The 18,750-nt window shown below is 44.1% G+C and overlaps 1 protein-coding gene and 1 non-coding gene across 2 annotated transcripts; both read left to right on the top strand.

The window, feature by feature from the left end:
• Positions 1-1,642: 1,642 nt before the first annotated feature.
• On the top strand, positions 1,643-2,195 carry LOC136524674 (uncharacterized). Its single transcript, XM_066517951.1, has 2 exons — positions 1,643-2,116; positions 2,190-2,195. The coding sequence occupies exons 1-2, from the start codon at positions 1,643-1,645 to the stop codon at positions 2,193-2,195; spliced, it is 480 nt and encodes a 159-aa protein (XP_066374048.1).
• LOC136525006 (small nucleolar RNA Z247) lies at positions 2,126-2,264 on the top strand. Its single transcript, XR_010776341.1, has one exon. It is a non-coding gene; the product is annotated as a small nucleolar RNA Z247 (small nucleolar RNA).
• Positions 2,265-18,750: the final 16,486 nt, after the last annotated feature.

The following is an 18,750-nucleotide window of genomic DNA, read 5'->3' as shown; positions in this document are numbered from 1 at the left end:
CCTGAAAGCCGTAGTTTGATTTTGGCTAATTGATGAAACCTAGTGTACTAGCCTTTGGCTCTAAGTGTGTTTAAGAGGTAGGTTGGTACACCCCAAGTGATGGATGGCACTCATGATGATAGAGGTGGCCAAAAAGATGGATCTAGTGCTCCAACTTAGAAAAAGAAGAAAGAGAAAAACAAAATTGATCAAGACAAAGGTATAAGACCTAAGGATCATTTTGTTTTGGTGATCAAGACACTATAGAGAGTGTGATCACGTTTATGATAGATAGCCGTACTATGAAGAGGGGAAAATCATGGTTAAAACGGTTATCAAATGTCACTAGGTGAAGTGATTCATGCATATGCATTAGGACCTAGTGTGCTAACTTAAAACCCTTGAAAATGCTTTGAAAAATGCTAACACACGTTCACAAAGTGGTGAAACACATTGGTGTTGGCACATGGAAGCAAGGCTAGAAGATAGAAGTTGAACTGCAGAAGAAAAAGGATTCGGACCCTAGGGTCTTGTTGGTCCAGACCATCGGCGATTCTCCATCTGTAGTGTGTTTAGGGGAGACGGAGAGAGATAAGCGAGAAAATCACCTTTCTGCAGTAGTAACAAAAAAAACAGTTTTCCCCTCTCCGCCGGTCAAGATATGGGGACGGTGCGGTTCGGCGAACCGGCCCATACAAACGACCCTAATGGGCTCCTTCTCCGATCCATGAAGGTGCTTAGGGTGTGTTTCCCACTCATTTCCGCCTAGCATTTTATCCCAACACACCCGACGCTCGCCGGTTGGCTCGATTCTTTGCCTCCCATCAATCGGCTGTCGTATGATTGAGAATTTGAGATTGGTTAGCTGATTCGTGTAGTAGTGTGACACAACATGCTGATTCATGGGCTTCGTCTTGTTTTTTAGAGATGGCGAACTGATATCTCGTCTGTTCCATATCTCGTCACTTTTCTTTCTGAAACCTGGATTTTTCTTTCTGAAACAATAGTTCCTTTTGTCTTTACAGAGTAAATGTCAGAACGATAATAGGATGAACTAGGATCAGATGGGTACTTAATTACTTGCTGCTATAACTTACAGAGTACCAAACTGCAGCTTGCTATTTTGTTAAAGTGAAAGTTTTACTACTAGTCAAAAGAGCCTTCTGATCTAAGTTCAAACTGGGATTCTGGGCATAATCTCTGCCTAAATTGCCTAAACTGTCCCTCAGTATGGCGATTGCCACCACTGTACCAACTTGAGTACTTGGGGGATAGTTGTGAAGTTTGCAACCTAGGTTACACAAATGGTAGCATCTCTAGTGTCTGGTGAAATGTTTTATAAGTTTGTGGGTCATATTTGTTAGAATACAAAGTGATGTGTAGCGTGCATGGGTTGTAAACGTGTAGTGTGTGCACCAAGGATAGAAGGAGCCAGGAGATAAGGTAGTTAGCGGTGTAAAAGGAAAGAGATAAAGTTGTTACTATTTTTATCTCCGTGATTATCTCCTGGCCATTCATCTAGGTGTTGTGCTCCCTATGTAAGCCACGGCTGGGGCTTTTCTAGCCTGTGTGAGAATCAACACGCAATACGCCTGTCCTTGGTGTTTCTTCCATCTTCCAGCGCCTCTGAATCTCTCACATGGTAATCAGAGCCTAGGTTTCCATGGCGATGAGTTCAAGCACGACCACCAATCCCTTCTTCAGTTTCCAAGTGACCGAGAAGCTATCCAAAAACAACCATGCGCTATGGAGAGCGCAGGTCCTCGCCGCGATCCGCGGTGCTCGCTATGAGGGGCATATCAATGGCAAGGCCAAGGCCCCCGATGCTGAGATCGTCGAGAAGAAGACGGACGGCACGACCGTCACCAATCCTAACCTAGCGTTTGAGGTGTGGTATGCTCGGGATCAACAGATCCTTGGGCTCATCCTCTCGAGCGCGGGGAAGGAAGTTCAGGCGCAAATCGTCGCTGCAGAGACGGTGGAACAAGCATGGTCGACCGTGGAGAAGATGTTCTCCGCGCAGACCCACGCCAAGACAATGAATGTGAGGCTTGCCCTCACCACTACGAAGAAAGGTAACATGTCGATTACGGATTATGTTGCCAAGATGAAAGGTTTTGCAGACGAGATGGCTGCTGTTGGTAAATCTCTGGATGATGAAGAACTGGCGGTGCACATCTGCAACGGTCTTGATGCCGACTACAACCCAGTGGTGACGTCGGTCACTACTAGGACCGATCCCATCTCGATCCCTGAGCTATATGCCCAATTGCTCAGTTTCGAGACCAGATTGGAGCTGCAAGACGGCGGCTCCTATGCTCACGTGGCAAACCGTGGGCGTGGCAATGGGAACCGTGGCTCGGGCACTGCCCGTGGCCGTGGTCAGCGCGGGCGCAGCCAGGTGCGCGGCCGTGGAAGGGGCGCACCGTAATAGCGCAACGGAGAGCGACAGCAATGACCTGATGTGACAAGTGGGTCTGATGATCCACCGTTCTGTCAGATCTGCTTCAAGACGGGGCATAGGGTGACTCGGTGCTGGCATCGGTTTGATGAAAACTATGTCCCAGAAGAGCGCCATGTCAACGCCGCCATCGCCATGCACGCCTACAATGTCGACACCAACTGGTACACCGACACGGGAGCAACGGATCATGTAACAAGTGAACTAAACAAGTTGACGATGAGGGAGAAGTATCATGGCAATGACCAGATTCACACTGCGTCTGGTTCAGGTATGGAAATCAAACACGTTGGTCATACTACTGTTCCAACTCAATCCCGTAGTTTACATCTTAACAATGTCCTTCATGTTCCTAAAGCTGCAAAAAATCTGGTCTCCGTTCATCGTCTTGCTAAAGACAACTCTGCTTTTCTTGAGTTTCATCCTGATTTTTTTCTTATCAAGGATCAGGCTACGAAGAAAACGATTCTTAAAGGACCATGTCGTCGTAGATTGTATCCCCTTCCTGCCGATTCTCCAGTAAAGCAGGCGAATGCAGTTGACAAGCCAACCGTGTCTAGATGGCATAATCGTCTAGGCCATCCTTCTCTTCCCATTGTTACCAGAGTCGTAGACAGTAATAATCTTTCTTGTTCTTCCAAGTCCAATAAGAAATCAGTTTGTGATGCTTGCCAGCAAGCAAAAAGTCATCAGTTACCTTATAGTAGATCAGTTAGCTCAACTAGTTTTCCTTTGGAACTTATCCATTCAGATGTCTGGGGCCCTGCAGTTGAATCTGTTGGGAGAAAACGTTACTATGTTAGCTTTGTTGATGATTTCAGTCGTTTTACATGGGTTTATTTCCTTAAGTATAAATCTGAAGTATTCCAAAAGTTTCATGAATTCCAACGAATGGTTGAGCGACAATTTGATAGAAAAAATCTTGCTATGCAAACTGATTGGGGCGGAGAATATCAAAAATTAAATAGCTTTTTTTCCCAAGTCGGCATCATTCATCATGTATCATGTCCCCATGCACATCAACAAAATGGGGTTATTGAACGTAAACATCGTCACATAGTTGAGGTTGGGTTGTCTCTTCTAGCCCATGCATATGCCACTAAAATTTTGGGACGAAGCTTTCATGGCTGCCGCGTTTCTTATTAATCGCCGGCCTAGCAAAGTCATTGATAATCATACACCTTTTGAACGCTTACTCCAACAAAGACCGGAGTACTCTTTTTTCACACCTTTGGTTGTGCTTGTTGGCCCAACCTCCGACCCTACAATCGTCATAAACTTGAACTCCGTTCTAAGCGGTGTGTCTTTCTTGGTTATAGTAGCCTACACAAGGGTTATAAATGCCTTGACATTCAATCCGGCCGAGTATATATTTCTAGAGATGTAATCTTTGATGAAGAGGTTTTTCCCTTCTCTAGTTTGCACTCCAACGCAGGCGCCCGCCTCCGTGCAGAAATTGCACTCCTTCCACCTGGCCTTGTGCATTCTCTTGGGACGGAATAGTTAGTTGATCAAGTGCTTGATTCCATTAACTCTACTACTGATGGTGAGCATGCAGCATGTGATAACAGGGGGAGCTCTTTGCCTCCCAGCGTGGAACCTGATGAAGATCCGGTGTCAAATCCTGCCGACTCTGCTCCAGGATTGATGCCAAACGGCGCTGCAGGAGGCGATGCGGACATTGCTGCCCCGGCGGACCCCGTTTCCTCCCACCTCCCGCCCCCGGTGGACGCCATGTTGCATGCCGCCTCGCCATCGTCTGGCGCGTGTCAACCGGGCGGGGTCACGCGTCTCATCTCCAACGCGGTGTGCCTTGCTGCCTCGACTGTGGCAGCCCCGTCATCCCATCCTGTCGCAGGCACGGGGGGATCTGGCGCTGATGCTATCAGTACTGCTATGGATGGATCTTCTGTGGCAGCAACGGAGGCTCCTACACCACCAAGGACTCGACTTCGTGATGGTATTCGTAAGCCTAAAGTCTATACAGACGGCACGGTCAGGTATGGATGTTTCACAACATCTGGTGAACCACAGTCTCTTGATGAAGCACTGAACAGTAGAGATTGGAAATTAGCTATGGATGCAGAATATAATGCCTTGATTAATAATAAAACTTGGCATTTAGTCCCACTAAAGAAAGGTATCAATGTCATTGACTGTAAATGGGTATATAAAGTCAAACAAAAATCTGATGGGAGTTTGGATAGATACAAAGCCAGGCTTGTAGCAAAGGGATTTAGACAACGTTATGGTATTGATTATGAGGACACTTTCAGTCCAGTTGTGAAACCAGCCACTATCAGGACTATTCTATCTGTTGCTGTCTCTAGAGGGTGGAGTCTACGTCAATTAGATGTTCAGAATGCTTTTCTTCATGGGTATTTAGAAGAAGATGTGTATATGAAACAACCACCTAGTTATGAGGACAAGTCACAGAATGGGTATATCTGCAAGCTTGATAAGGCCTTATATGGGCTCAAACAAGCACCAAGAGCGTGGTATTCACGGCTAAGTAATAAGTTGTGTCAGTTGGGCTTTAAAGTGTCAAAGGCTGATACATCTCTGTTTTATTATCATAAAGGATCAGTCACTATGTTTATTCTTATTTATGTTGATGATATAATTGTTGCTAGCTCTACCCAGGAAGCCACAACATGTCTGTTACAGGATTTGGGAAAGGAATTTGCACTCTAGGGGATCTGCACTTCTTTCTTGGTATAGAGGTCAAGAAGATAAACAATGGGATTCTGTTAACACAAGAAAAATATACTAAAGATGTGTTGCAGCGTGCTAATATGATGGAGTGCAAACCGGTTAGCTCACCATTGTCTATCTCAGAAAAATTATCTGCTCATAAAGGTGATCCTCTTGGTCCCAAAGATGCTACGGCATACAGGAGCATTGTAGGAGGCTTGCAGTATTTGACCTTAACTCGGCCAGATATTTCCTTTGTTGTAAACAAGGTTTGCCAATACTTGCATGCACCTACTACTATCCACTGGGCTGCAGTAAAAAGGATACTAAGGTACCTCAAACATACTTTGGAGATTGGACTTAAAATTTGTAAGTCATCCTTTCTTCTTGTAAGTGCATTCTCAGATGCGGATTGGGCAGGAGATCAAGATGACAGGCGATCAACTGGAGGATTTGCCGTGTTTCTAGGATCTAATCTCATTTCTTGGAGTGCCAAGAAACAATCTACGGTATCAAGATCGAGCACAGAAGCTGCATACAAAGCAGTTGCTAATGCCACTGCTGAGGTAATGTGGATACAAACTCTATTATATGAGTTGGGCATTCAAGCGCCAAGAACAGCAAAATTGTGGTGTGACAATATTGGAGCTAAGTATCTTTCAGCAAATCCTGTCTTTCATGCTAGAACAAAGCACATAGAGGTAGATTATCATTTTGTTCGTGAACGAGTAGCAAGAAGGCTACTTGATATTGAATACATTTCTACAAGGGATCAAATTGCAGATGGTTTTGCCAAGCCGTTGGCTGTGCGGAACTTGGAGATGTTTAAGAACAATCTCAACTTAGGAAGTTTCAATTGAGGGGGAGTGTTAGAATACAAAGTGATGTGTAGCGTGCATGGGTTGTAAACGTGTAGTGTGTGCACCAAGGATAGAAGGAGCTAGGAGATAAGGTAGTTAGCGGTGTAAAAGGAAAGAGATAAAGTTGTTACTATTTTTATCTCCGTGATTATCTCCTGGCCATTCATCTAGGTGCTGTGCTCCCTATGTAAGCCACGGCTGGGGCTTTTCTAGCCTGTGTGAGAATCGACACGCAATACGCCTGTCCTTGGCGTTTCTTCCATCTTCCAGCGCCTCTGAATCTCTCACAATATTTATAGACAGTCGAATATTTGCTTGCTCATTTTCCTTGCCCATCTTTTACTTGAATTTTGCACAGAATCAGACATACTTGAATCTGGAGTTTAAAGTCCTGGCATTCAGCTTGGTATAGCACATAAGAAAAATATGTTGTGCATGGTTAATAATTGCACTCGTCTTTGCAAATAATCTCCCCAAGTGTTTCTTGAGCACTGCATTGGATGCTATGTTAAGGCTGCAGGATTTTTTGTGGGGTCCATCTTCCTGATGCGCAAAGTAAAATTCCAAGGCTTCTTTTTCCTATCTTGAGATCCGAAACAGCATGCCTTCACTCGATACTTTTTTATTGCAGCATTCATCCTTTTAATCTCTTGCATCATCTTTAGCAACCCTTGTCTCTTCTCTTACTACACTTCGCCAGAGCAGAACAGACCTTGCTTGTTGCATGAGTCGTGGACCTTGTTTGTTACCCGTCTAGTGGCCAGTGCAATGTCATTATCCACCTGCAGCATGCGAAACCATTTTCTGGAAGACTGGTTGATAGCTCTGTGGGTCCAAAAATAATAATACATCTGTAACTATTTTTTGCCACGCACAAGATGTACTGTTAGGATCGGATCAGATTTGTGGTGTAGCGTTTGTATTTATTTCTGCTTTGTGTGAATGAACAATTATCAGTAATCTCATAAATTTGGAGCCTTTCTAGGATCTATCTAATCAGGATTGGTTGATTGGAGTTCTAACAGTAGCAACAAGGGATTCATGTGTTTGCTACTAGCATCTCTGCTGCCTGTAGTTGTACTGCTATATTTCCAATTAGAAACACTTTTCATACTTTGATGATGATGATATGTAATTTGAAACACTTTTCATACTTTAATGATTGATGATAAAATGTATAAGTTTATTGGTAGGAGAAAATGAAGGTGCTCCAATTTGCATTGGGTGAGGATCAATCAGGTGGCAGTCTAGCAACCCGGCTCACTGTAGAAGATCTCAGGACTGATGAATATTTATTGCCACAATATATGTAAGATATACGCTGGTTACTGATGATGAATACGATCCAATAATTGTGCCAGTGCATTTGTGTTCCTGAGTAAAGAACTGTGTGTTGTTGTGCTTGTAACCTGAGTAAAGACTGTTTATTTTGAGGAGCTTGTCTGCTTGTGGACTTGTGTTCGCGTGCTTGCAAAGGTGTACCATTCACTGGTGTTCAAACAAATACAAAGTATATTAGCCGATAATCATACCTGTGTTCTGATCGGTTAGGCTTTTGAGCTGCTGGTTTTTCTTTTCCAACTGGTCGGAAGCATTTTTCAGTTGTTCCGACGCAACGGCCAGCTGCTCGGACTTCTTCTGCAGCTGCATAATGTTAATTTGAATATTGTTAATTTGAATACTCTAACCCTTTATTTATCAATTTGTAATAGGATGGCGCCTCCCGCGTCGCACCAGATGTACCCCCTTCTTGAGGTGGAGTACGACGACGAGGTTTCTAAGAGGCATCCGAGAGATCCTTACACTCCTGGGACTTAGTTGGTTATGTCGAACGAATATTGTCGTCCGAAACTTGCAGACTCATGAACCAATGAAAATGTTATGTGGCAACTTGTCAACTTACACACAGACTCCATTTATTTGCTTCATATTCATTTCAACTTGAGCATGGTCGCGGCAACACTTGTAGTTGTTTACAGCACTGACAACAGCTCCCGTTCAATTGGAATTGAGGCTGGTCAGCTTCTGTCTGTGTCCAGATCCTGCCACGCCGTGGGGCTTAGCGTGTCAGTGCTACGCCATGGGCTATGGCGCGGCAGAACCTGGACACAGATAGAACCTAGGCTTAGGGTTGGTGCATCGATTTTGTTCGTTTTAGAAATTCTCAACGCATTCGCTATTATTAAAAAAACTTGGAGAGCGACAAACGGATAGGTCGGAGGGTGACAAACGGATGGGATCACTTAAGATCGACCATGGGTAATCCGAGTATATGATACATGGGTACAATACATCAATAGTTCAAATGGAAAACAAGACAACACAATGAAAGTTCTGATACACGGCGTAATTCAAAAACCCTTAGTCAGAAACATTCTGAATAAGCAACTCATCGTCCGAGTACCAATCCTCTACCATAACCCTATTGCTGTAGCTAGGGTCACCAGCATTGCTCTGATCTGCCTTTCGCCTGTAGTAAGTGACCTTTGCTTCATCTGTGGCCTCTGTGGCTAGAGTGAAGAACGCGTCGCCATCCTCCTCTGCATGCAAGCTCGTCTCTGCTAGAGCGATGAGCTCGCTCAGTCTACCCGTGTCGTCCTCAGCCTCCTCCGCCTGCAAGCTCACCTCTGTTAGAGCGATGAGCTCACTGAGTCTGCTAGTGTCGTCATCAGCCTCCTCCGCCTGTAAGCCCGCCTCTGCTAGAGCGATGAGCTCGCTCAGTCTAGTAGTGTCATCCTCATCCTCGCCCCCCTCATCAGACAACACAATCGGTGATTGAACGGTGTGACCAGCTCATGTTCTGTGCTCATCTAACTTCTTTTCCTCATACCTTGCACGAGCCACCTCTCCGTCATGGTCCTCGCTGCATCCAATCTGTTCATGTATAAAATGCAATCAATTAGCAACGCGAATAAAATGCAATCATGTATAAAATGCAATCAGACAACGAAAAAAGGCTTTCAAGCACTCACTAGCGTATAATGCAACAACATGCTCGTTCAAGACCTGCATCTATACTCTTGTCTCCTCCCTTGACTCCTTCCTTGCCCTCTCCTCCTCTAACGTCATCTGTCTCTCCAATCCCCATTTGTCAAGCCCAACATCGATCGGGTTACAAATACCGCGCTGTCTAGCAAACTCACGCATCTTGTCTTTGTCATATTTAATGAATAGGTTGACATAGTCAGGTCCATATCCCCTGTTCCGTGCAATTACTTGCTTCTCCTTCAGTTCATTCAAGAACTTAGCTTGACCATCATAACATTCCCACCTGCATTTCCTAGTGCTCTGTTCAAATAAAAAATTATATCATATATGTCTTAGCAAAAGAAACAAAATACGATTTCATGTTTACCACAAAAATAACCAACCTCATCATAGTCAACCATATGGCCGCAATAATGGCCTATTCCAAGCTCCAAAGGGACTAGACCGTAGTTGGATTTAACACCACATTCGCACTTGACTAGAGGTGCTTTGTAAATTAACCTTTCTTTCTTCTTTTGCTTTGCCTTTGGCGGTTCTTCCGGCCATTGGTTCTTAGGACCATACAACCACTCCTTGAAATGACACTTCGCCATTGAAAACACCTAAATAAGGTGACACTAGTACATGAACACATATAGCTCAACATTTTAACACATACACTTTGCACTTACTTCATGCTTGTTTGGACACACAAACTCCAACGTATTCTCAGGGTTTATCATAGCTCGATCTCCACAATCGCATAGAGGAGGTTCCTCGAGTTGTCTAACTATGGCTAAGTGCTTCTCCTTAGCCGCCATTGGAGGGGTTAGGGGGAGGTGGAACCCACCGCTTGAAGTGCTCTCGTGGATGTCGCTCTCTCCACCAATCGTCGAAAAGGAGGTACCTGGGGTCAAACTTGTCTGCACCATCGATCCACTGAAAGAAAAAACACCTCTCATGGGCCTACACAACAAAATTCCAACAAAATATTAGTAACCTAGTAATACAAATGAAGAAAAAAATATACGAAAACAATTACTTATATTAAAATGACTGCATGTGTAGAAGCAACGAGCCGCTGTGTCCGGATGTCTCGATTGAAACATGTCGGCCGGACAACCACAGTCACAGTTAGGGACAGGGGGCCAGGAGAGACGGGGGCATCTTTGCTAGACTCGTCGGGGTACAATTCTCTAGGACGACCATGTTTTCGCCACAACTGCTCCCGAAGCATGTCTTCCATCTAATAAAACGGTTCAAATTAAACATCAATCCAAACAACGCAAATTAATGTAAAATATAATCATTTGCATTGCAACTCAAATAATATAACCAACACTTATAGCAACAAAAATATACATGGTAAACATACTTCTAACTAAATAATTAACCTTAACATTGATAAAATCAAACTAATATCTTCCTCCAAACCATAGCCCATAGTTCCCAAACATAATTTTCCTCCTAACCTTAACTCCCATTCATAATATTTCAATCCACCATTCAAACAAAAATAAAAAGTGCGTTATTACCTTGAACAAGGCTGAGGAGGGAGGGAGGCGGCCGAGGAATGGAAGGGAAGGGAGGGAGGGAGGCGGCAACGGAGGGTCGGGCGTCGACAGCACTTGGGAGTGGTGGGAGGGCGCGGCGCGGCGGCCAGGCGGGTGGACATGGTGGACAGACAGAGCGAATGCACGATGGGCGTGGTAGGCAGGCGAGACTAGGCTGCGAGCCTTTTATCCGGCTCTATCGTGCCACCAATCAGGGCACGTCACTGCTGCGCCAAGATTGGTGGCGCGGCAGACGCTACCACGTCACCGGTCAATAGCCCTAGTCGTCGCCACGTTATCCTCCCACCATGCCACCATACATGGCACAGCACAGGCATTTCGCAGCGCCATGGCAATAGGCGCGGCCAAAAGTGTTAGTTTTGAAAAAAAACAGTGTTAGGTTTAAAATTAGTTTACAAAAAGTGTTAAAAATAAGAAAAAATCGATGGATCGACCCACCTGATCCATTGGAGCACTAGATACAAATAGGATAACATATATGGATGGATCGGTGCTCCATGTTAGCCCTTGTTTGTTTGGACGTCATCGGATTCACCTCAATCCACATGTATTAGAGTAAATATGGATTGATGTGAATTCCACTACGTCCAAACAAGGCATATGGTTCAGTGGGTCACGTCCAGTTCACTCCATGGAGCAACCATCCCCATCATTATCTATCGATACCGTTGTACCTCGAGCTGGCTTGTGGACTGAAGCCGCCAGACTGCCATCCCTCCTCCCGGCTAGGCTTCCATGGTCCTATCAAGGTACATCTCCAAAGGTGGTCCTCTTCAACCTTAGATCTTCCTCCCTGCTAGGATTGCCTTGCCTTCCTGGCGGGTGTGTAGTACTTGCTATGCCGGCACCGAGCTACGCACGCCGCCGTGCTTGACTGCCGCAGCCAAGGTACATGCCTGCCTTGTGGACCCATCGGGGCAGGAACCCCGACGTCACCTTCGGACGGCACCGCGACCTGCTTCAAGCTCACGGCCACCGGTGATTCAAACGCTCCCCATGCTGGAGTCCAAGGTAAGATCCATTCCCCCACTCGACGTTGTTGGGATAACCTTCCCTGCAAGTGCGAATGTCAGGCATGGAGCTGGCTGACTCATGTGAGCCGAGACCTTCGACAGAGGCCAAAGGTGGGTCATGAAAGTTCAACATGATTACCGAGGCAAATCATCTCTAGTGTTTTGAGCTTAGCTAATGGTCTGCTTTATTGGGGATCGAGTCCCCCTTTTATAGGACAACATTACATGTATGCACTTTTACATTATTGCCCAGTGCTAGTTATGGCATATTCTCAAATATTCCTTACACATCTCTTCCCCTTCCGAGGGTATCTAAGACTTTCCTTCGAGCCACCGCCTTGCTTGTCGGGCCCTTGTTGAGTCAAGCCAAGGCCCATCAGGGCCCTCCTCGGGCTCCATAGGCGCTTGATTCCGGCGATGTCGCCCTCTAGCCTCTAGGGTCTTCGCCTGAATCATCCTCCTTACGCTGGCCTTCGCCTCCCGCCTCTAGGCCTTTGGCATCCTGACGACCTATCGTGAGTCCAGGCCTTCGCTGAAGGTCCCTGTCTATTTGCTATTCCTGCAGTCACGATGATCTTCAACAATCAATGTTAGCGTTAGCTCGGAGAACCTTCGGGCTTGAGCCCTCGTTCCCCAATAGTTCCCCCTTCGAGGGTCTGGTTTGACGCAGGTGAGACTTGATACTCGAGCCTTCTTGAAGGGCTTAGGCTCCGAGGGGTTCCTCCCTCCCCCGGGGGCTCGTTTGTGTCTGACCTATGCTTTTGACGTGTCGTCCGTCGATTGGAGTTCTCGGTGTACTGTAACTTACGCGGTTTCGATGGGATTTGATCGTTGGGCGACAGGAGTTGGACCGCCCGCTCGAAGGCTATATAAGGGGGGAGGGTGGACGTACATGTTATCGCTTTCAGGGTAGATATTTTCACCGCCTGGTATTCTTGGGCCATCGTTTAGTTTTGCGCTTGTTGGGATTCTATCTTCGGAGGTGGCTACATTCAGCGGTTGGTATTCTCGTCTGATCGGTGTGAAGGCTAGTGTAACACCTCTGGTGTTACGAGCTTGCTTAGCATCGGGATTTAGACCTAAGAGGATTTACTGAAACCATTTTCTTGGATTTAAAAATTTAACTTATGTTTAAAAGTGTCATTTCTGGCGAATTATATTGTACAATGGGTTAATTAGTTCCTATATGTTTTGTTTCTATGAGTTAGTATGACGTATGGACTAGTGCTTAAAAATGTCTGATAGCAAATAAAAGGGCGAATGGCTTGTTTATTTGATTAAGCATGAAAAACAAATTTTATAAACAAAAATACGATACGACTGGTATATAGTACTTAAGTAAAAATTCGAAGCATGATTTTTGTTGCATTTAAAATATCGAGTAACAAATTTCAGTGCTTTAGCCGTGTTTGAAAATATATATATAGTCGGCTTGGAAAATGAATATTTGAGAGCTAAAATGATATATAATGTGGGTAGAAAAATTATGCCATTAGCAAGGTAAAAACGTCGTGAGTGTGTTAGTATGTTTGTTTCGAGTATTGTTGTGATGTTTGTTAGTTTCAAAATTAGTTTGAAAAGGAACGAAAATGGAAAAATCGTTCGTAGCTTGTGTTGATAAATAATAGTCAACTTGAAAAGTGATTTTTATAAAGCAACAATAATATAGAACGTGTGTTTGGGGTTTTAATAAGAATTGAAGTACAAGTCGAGTAGATGAAAGTGCAACTTGGATTTTGGTAAACAAATGTTGTTGCGCGTTCGTAGCCGCTCGTTTCACCTACCCTGCCACGGCCGGCAGAGCCACGCGACGCCCTTGTGTTCGGCCGCAGCATGCTCCCTCGCGTCCTTGTGCGGGAGCGCTGTACCGGATGTTTTGCTGAGCTGGCCACCTTCGTGTCCCGCCAGTTTTGAGCCGTCTCATCCATGCCACTGTTGTCCTTCGCCCGGCGCCATGTGCAAGCATCTTTGTTGCTGCCGCGCTACCGTTGTCTTTTGCCTTTAGGAAAGATGGCCAGCCTGCTGCTCACATCGTCTCGTCGCTCTGCAAAGCTGCCGAAGCACGTCGTGCTGTCCCTGCATTAATGAAGTTGGCCAAACCCTCGAGTTGTTTTCCTCCTTCCTTTTCTATTTCTGCTGTCGAAGGGAGGCCCCAGCTCTTGCCCGCCCATCGTCGGCTCATTCCCCTCTCTCTCTCTCGTGCACATGGCCCGTAGCACCGCCCCTCCTTTTTCCCTCCCTGCGTCGCGCGCCCAAACCTCGCAGCACCGCCGCCGCCATCCGCGCCGGTATGGCTTCACCACACGTAGCTCTGTAGCCGCTCGAGCCAGGAGCACAGTCGCCGTGCTTCCCCCCCCCCCATAGCGCCCCTCGGGGCCACGTCGTCCGGTGCCGACCCTCCTCCGCACGAGCGCATGCGTACCCCCGGTCCCACACTTTTCTACACTTTAAATTATATTTATGCATTAAGTTTTAAGGAGTTGAATGAAACCCACTTGCATATATATATTTTTATCCTATGAGTCTTACTAGTATGATAGGATCGTGCAGATTGCTATGCTACAGGACTCCGATAGAAGTCGAGTGATTGTCTGTCACTCACGAGAGATAGGTAATATATTACTGTATTATTATCACTTGGAAAATATAAATGGTGGAAAGGAAAAATGGTGACTGGGCAGGGATATGGTTTGGGTATTGGTGGGTGTAAGAGGTTGTGTCCTGTGGCCAACGGGACATAGCTTGGTTACACTGTTTTCCCTGTCTATGTCGGTTAAGGACTGGCCGTTGCATTGGACTCTAGGCAAGTCACAGACTTATTATCCCGAGCACATACTTGGATATGAGTACTGGGAAGACTTGTTACTCTCTTGTCATGGGTTTTGGCTCTTTTTGGACCGACTGTCAGGGTGATTTTTGGGTAGGAGGTCCTTGCACCGCACTGAGTCCAGGACTCAGGGGCGGGGCTTGGAGTCCCAGTTTGGACGGGGACCTGGACCCCGTGACAGGAGGTTAATGGGTTCGTCCTGCTTGTGCTCGGGGTACAAGCGGGGTGTGTGTTTTTGGGGTACCCAACTAGGGGCATTGATTCGCAAATCGTCGGACGATCCGGTACGGCTTATCTATGGTCTAGCACCGAAATAAGAACTGGAAGATGAAAGATGGTAAAAGAAAATCTGATTGCTTACCACCTGCTTGAAAGTAGCACATGTGTTTACATAGAATGGTTAGTTAATGAACTAACATGACTGCTAATAAGAATTGAATATAAGGACGCACGCTTAGTAATGCTACCTGCAGATGCAATAAACCCACAAGCCAGATAGCCTTGCATATCCTTAGAGTCTTTTTTTCCTCATGTCGGGTAAGTCTTGCTGAGTACAATTGAGTACTTAGGGTTTTATTTTTCCCTGTTGCAGGTGACAAGTGGATGCTAGAGCTGACTCTTGTGTGTGGATTCCTCCTAGTGGGCTCAGAGAGGATTTCTTTACGCTGCGATTATAGTTTTTACTTATAACTCTCACCAAATATTTTATTAAATAGAAGTTTTATAATCTGTTGTCGTAGTTTATATATCAAGATTCCATCATGTCATAAATAGATGTTTAATTCTGTTGTCACTCTGTTCACATGTTTATATTCCGCTATTCAATTAAATTATTCATAACTCTAATATTATGATTACATTCTGCTGTTATAACAACAAATATTATACTCTGATATTGTATTAAAAGTGATGTAAGAAATGGTTAAGAATGATGTAAGTTTTATTCTCTCATTTGTGATCCTGATAAAAAAATATAGATTTTCAGGTTCTCCCCTAGGGTGTGCCTGATGGAACCGCGTGATTTGATGTCATCCCTTGAGTGCTTAGTGTCTAATAGAAGACGAGTACTCCTAGGAGGCATTAGATTAGGCGGTTCTGCCACAGGTGGTATCAGAGCATAAATGAGGAAATAAAGCTTTGAAACCTTTTCTAAAATAAAATTTGACAACAAATTCTTTTCAAAGAATAGGATGTCTTTATGCGAAGTTATATAAGTAGCCCTATTACTATGGTTATGTATCCAGGATAGATAGCACTCTACTGACTTAGGTAGGCTTACTCAAGTTTGCTGCAGGTACACTGACCCCGAGCATAGTCCGATAGTATCAACTAGTTACAGGGAGAGAACAATGTGTCAATAATCTGAGAACGGTTGCCCTATATGTTGGCAACAGTGGAAGGACGTATAGGACGTGCATTTATGCATATCCTGTTTGTGCATTGTAGTGCCCGTATTGCTTGCAGATACGCCATCCATAGGTCACGCGTGTCGTATTGTGCACGACTGACTCGTCCTGTTCTGGAGTTATTTCTGCACTGTGACTTCATGCTCCGCGTTCGCCCGTGGTTCATGCCGGTCGTGACCCATGTCTCCCCGTACTCTTTTCTGCGCTCTTGTCGGACCCTTGCCCTGCAGACGTACTAGTCATTAATGGCCTCGAACATCGCTCGCCTCGAACGCGCGGAATTTTGGTCGAGTCATTCGTAGTTGAGCACTTGCAACATAACTAAGCCACTTCTCCATCATGGCTTTAAGTGTTGCTCATACTAGTGTACCTGTGGACTAGTCACCCGTGTATCTCACATCAAACACATATTAGTCCACCTAAATTGTCACTCAATTACCAAAACCAAATTAGGGCCTTTCACCGGTAGCCTTTGTCTTAAGGCTTGTCAACATGATTCCTTATCATCTCCACCATGACCTTCATGCCGGTAAAAGCCTCCATGTGGACCAACCTTTTGCCTTTCATTTCTCATGTGAAATATTAGTCCACAGATGTTATTAATTACCAAAACGCAAATAGGCGCCTAGATGCTTTCACTATCCCACCCAGCTGTTTAGACTTGGAGCTACACGAAAACGGGGTTTGAGCTACGTTGGTGTACCCCCGGTCGGCTACCTATGCCCGCTCTGTTGAAGTTCTGTGATGTAATTTTCTTTTAGATCCCTGGGTCCTTTTTAAATAAAGTTATCACTTTTGTAATAAACACCACAATGTATCACTGTTGATGTCGTCACATGTATGAATAAGCTGATCATGGCATACATGTGATTTGCATTCAGTTTTGCCTTTAAAACCGGGTGTCAGAGAATGGCTAGGGTTGGGGCCATCACATGACTCTGATTTTGGTCCACCGGTCTGCTAGGTACTCCCTCCGTTTCAAATTATAAGTCGTTCTGTCTTTTCTAGGTACATAGCTTTTGCTATGCAGTTACACATAACGTATGTCTAGATGTATAGTAAAAGCTATGAATCTAGAAACGACAGAACAACTTATAATTTGAAATAGAAGGAGTACTGCATTCTGATGCTAAATTGATCTAGTTTAGCCTATTTAGCACGCTAATCACCGCTACTAGCATTTAAAAGGCAACTCTCCTAGCTTCAGCCTTGCCAAGCCGCTAAATCTGGCTATAGCGGATGCTATATCCGGCTATTTAAAATATTGGTTTGCAACGAGAAATTTAGATATTTTACATTTTCAAGACAACTTACAAAAGAACTGCAGGTTGTAAGGCCAAGTTCCGTAGGGGGGAGGGTCAATCATTCTTCTAGTGGGAATAAAGGAATGAAAAACGTACAAATGGAAGAAAACAGAGGAATATTAAATGAATGGAGGTGTTAAACATAGGATTGAAAAATACAGTAATTTTATAGAAATAGGTATTTTGAACGCAGAAAATATGACTAGCGTAAGAATTTGAGAGTTAGTCGCAAACTCAATGGTTTAAATTAAATTTAACAGTGAATATTTCTTTTCCGTACATAAAAGCATGGAAGAGGTCCCTGTATGGTCATATGCTAGCATCTTCTTATCCGGTGGCTTTTCTCAAAACGATGCATCATCATAGGTGGAGTTTCATGAATCGACTTGTACTGCTGGAGCAAGCCGATTCATCCTGGAGAGAGAAAGAATCAGTGCAAGTTTGAAAGTCTATCAGGGCGGTCCCAATGAAAAAAACTAGTTGTTTCTATAATGTAGGATACCACACTAAAAAAGTACTGCTTTCCAATCCGTGGTTTCTATAAGTAATAATTATTTTCTCTTTCTCTCTCCCAACTCTATCACTACCGGAAACCGGCGATTTGCCGAGTGCCGAGGCTTTGCCGAGTGTATTTTATCGGGCACTCGGCAAATACCGTGTTTGCCGAGTGCCAAATAAAATACACTCGGCAAACAAAAACACACGGCAAAATACGTCTTTGCCAAGTATTTTTTTCTGGCACTCGGCAAAGAAGCTTTTTGCCGTGTGCATTTTTTTTTTGCCCTCGGCAAATCATTTTTTCGAAGCAATTTTTGAGGCCCTAAATGAATTCAAATGAAAAACTTTTCAACTACAAAGTTGTATAACTTCTCAAGATCTACAAAGTTTATTTTGGTCATTTCTTCATTTGACAAAGCGACAATAACGTTGTTCATAAAATCTACATATCTCATATCTCTCATATTAATTTCATGAAAGTAGAAGATATATATATAAGATTTGTGAACAATGTTACTACCACTACGTCGGATGAACAAATGACCAAAATAAACTTTATAGATCTTGATAAGTTATGAAATTTTGTAGTTGGCAACATTTTGATTTGAAATCATTTTTCATGCAAAAACGACGTTTGAATTTGAAAATTTTAAAATTTGAATTTTTCAAACGACCTCGGATGAAAAAACTTCCTAAATGAAAATTGTAGATCTCCAAAAGTTATGAAACTATGTAGTTGACAACTTTTTGATTTGAAATCATCTTATCATGCAAAACTATGTTTGAATCTCTCAAATTTAAAATTCAAATTTTTCAAACGACCTCGGATGGAAAAACTTACTAAATGAAAATTGTAGATCTCAAAAAGTTATGAAACTTTGTAGTTGACCACTTTTTGATTTGAATTCATTTAGGGCCTCAAACAAGCAATTTACTCTCAGTTTGCCAAGTGCCTTTTTTCTAGCACTCGGCAAAGCCGTATTTTGCCGAGTGCCTATATTTTGGCACTCGGCAAAGAGGTATTTTGCCGTGTGCATTTTTTTGGCCCTCGGCAAATCAGTTTTTCGAATCAATTTTTGAGGCCCTAAATGAATTCAAATGAAAAACTTTTCAACTACAAAGTTGTATAACTTCTCAAGATCTACAAAGTTTATTTTGGTCATTTCT

The sequence above is a fragment of the Miscanthus floridulus genome, chromosome 18 (genome assembly GCF_019320115.1).
Source record: "Miscanthus floridulus cultivar M001 chromosome 18, ASM1932011v1, whole genome shotgun sequence".
Taxonomy (NCBI): Eukaryota; Viridiplantae; Streptophyta; class Magnoliopsida; order Poales; family Poaceae; genus Miscanthus; species Miscanthus floridulus.
This window is presented reverse-complemented; position numbering and strand designations above follow the sequence as displayed.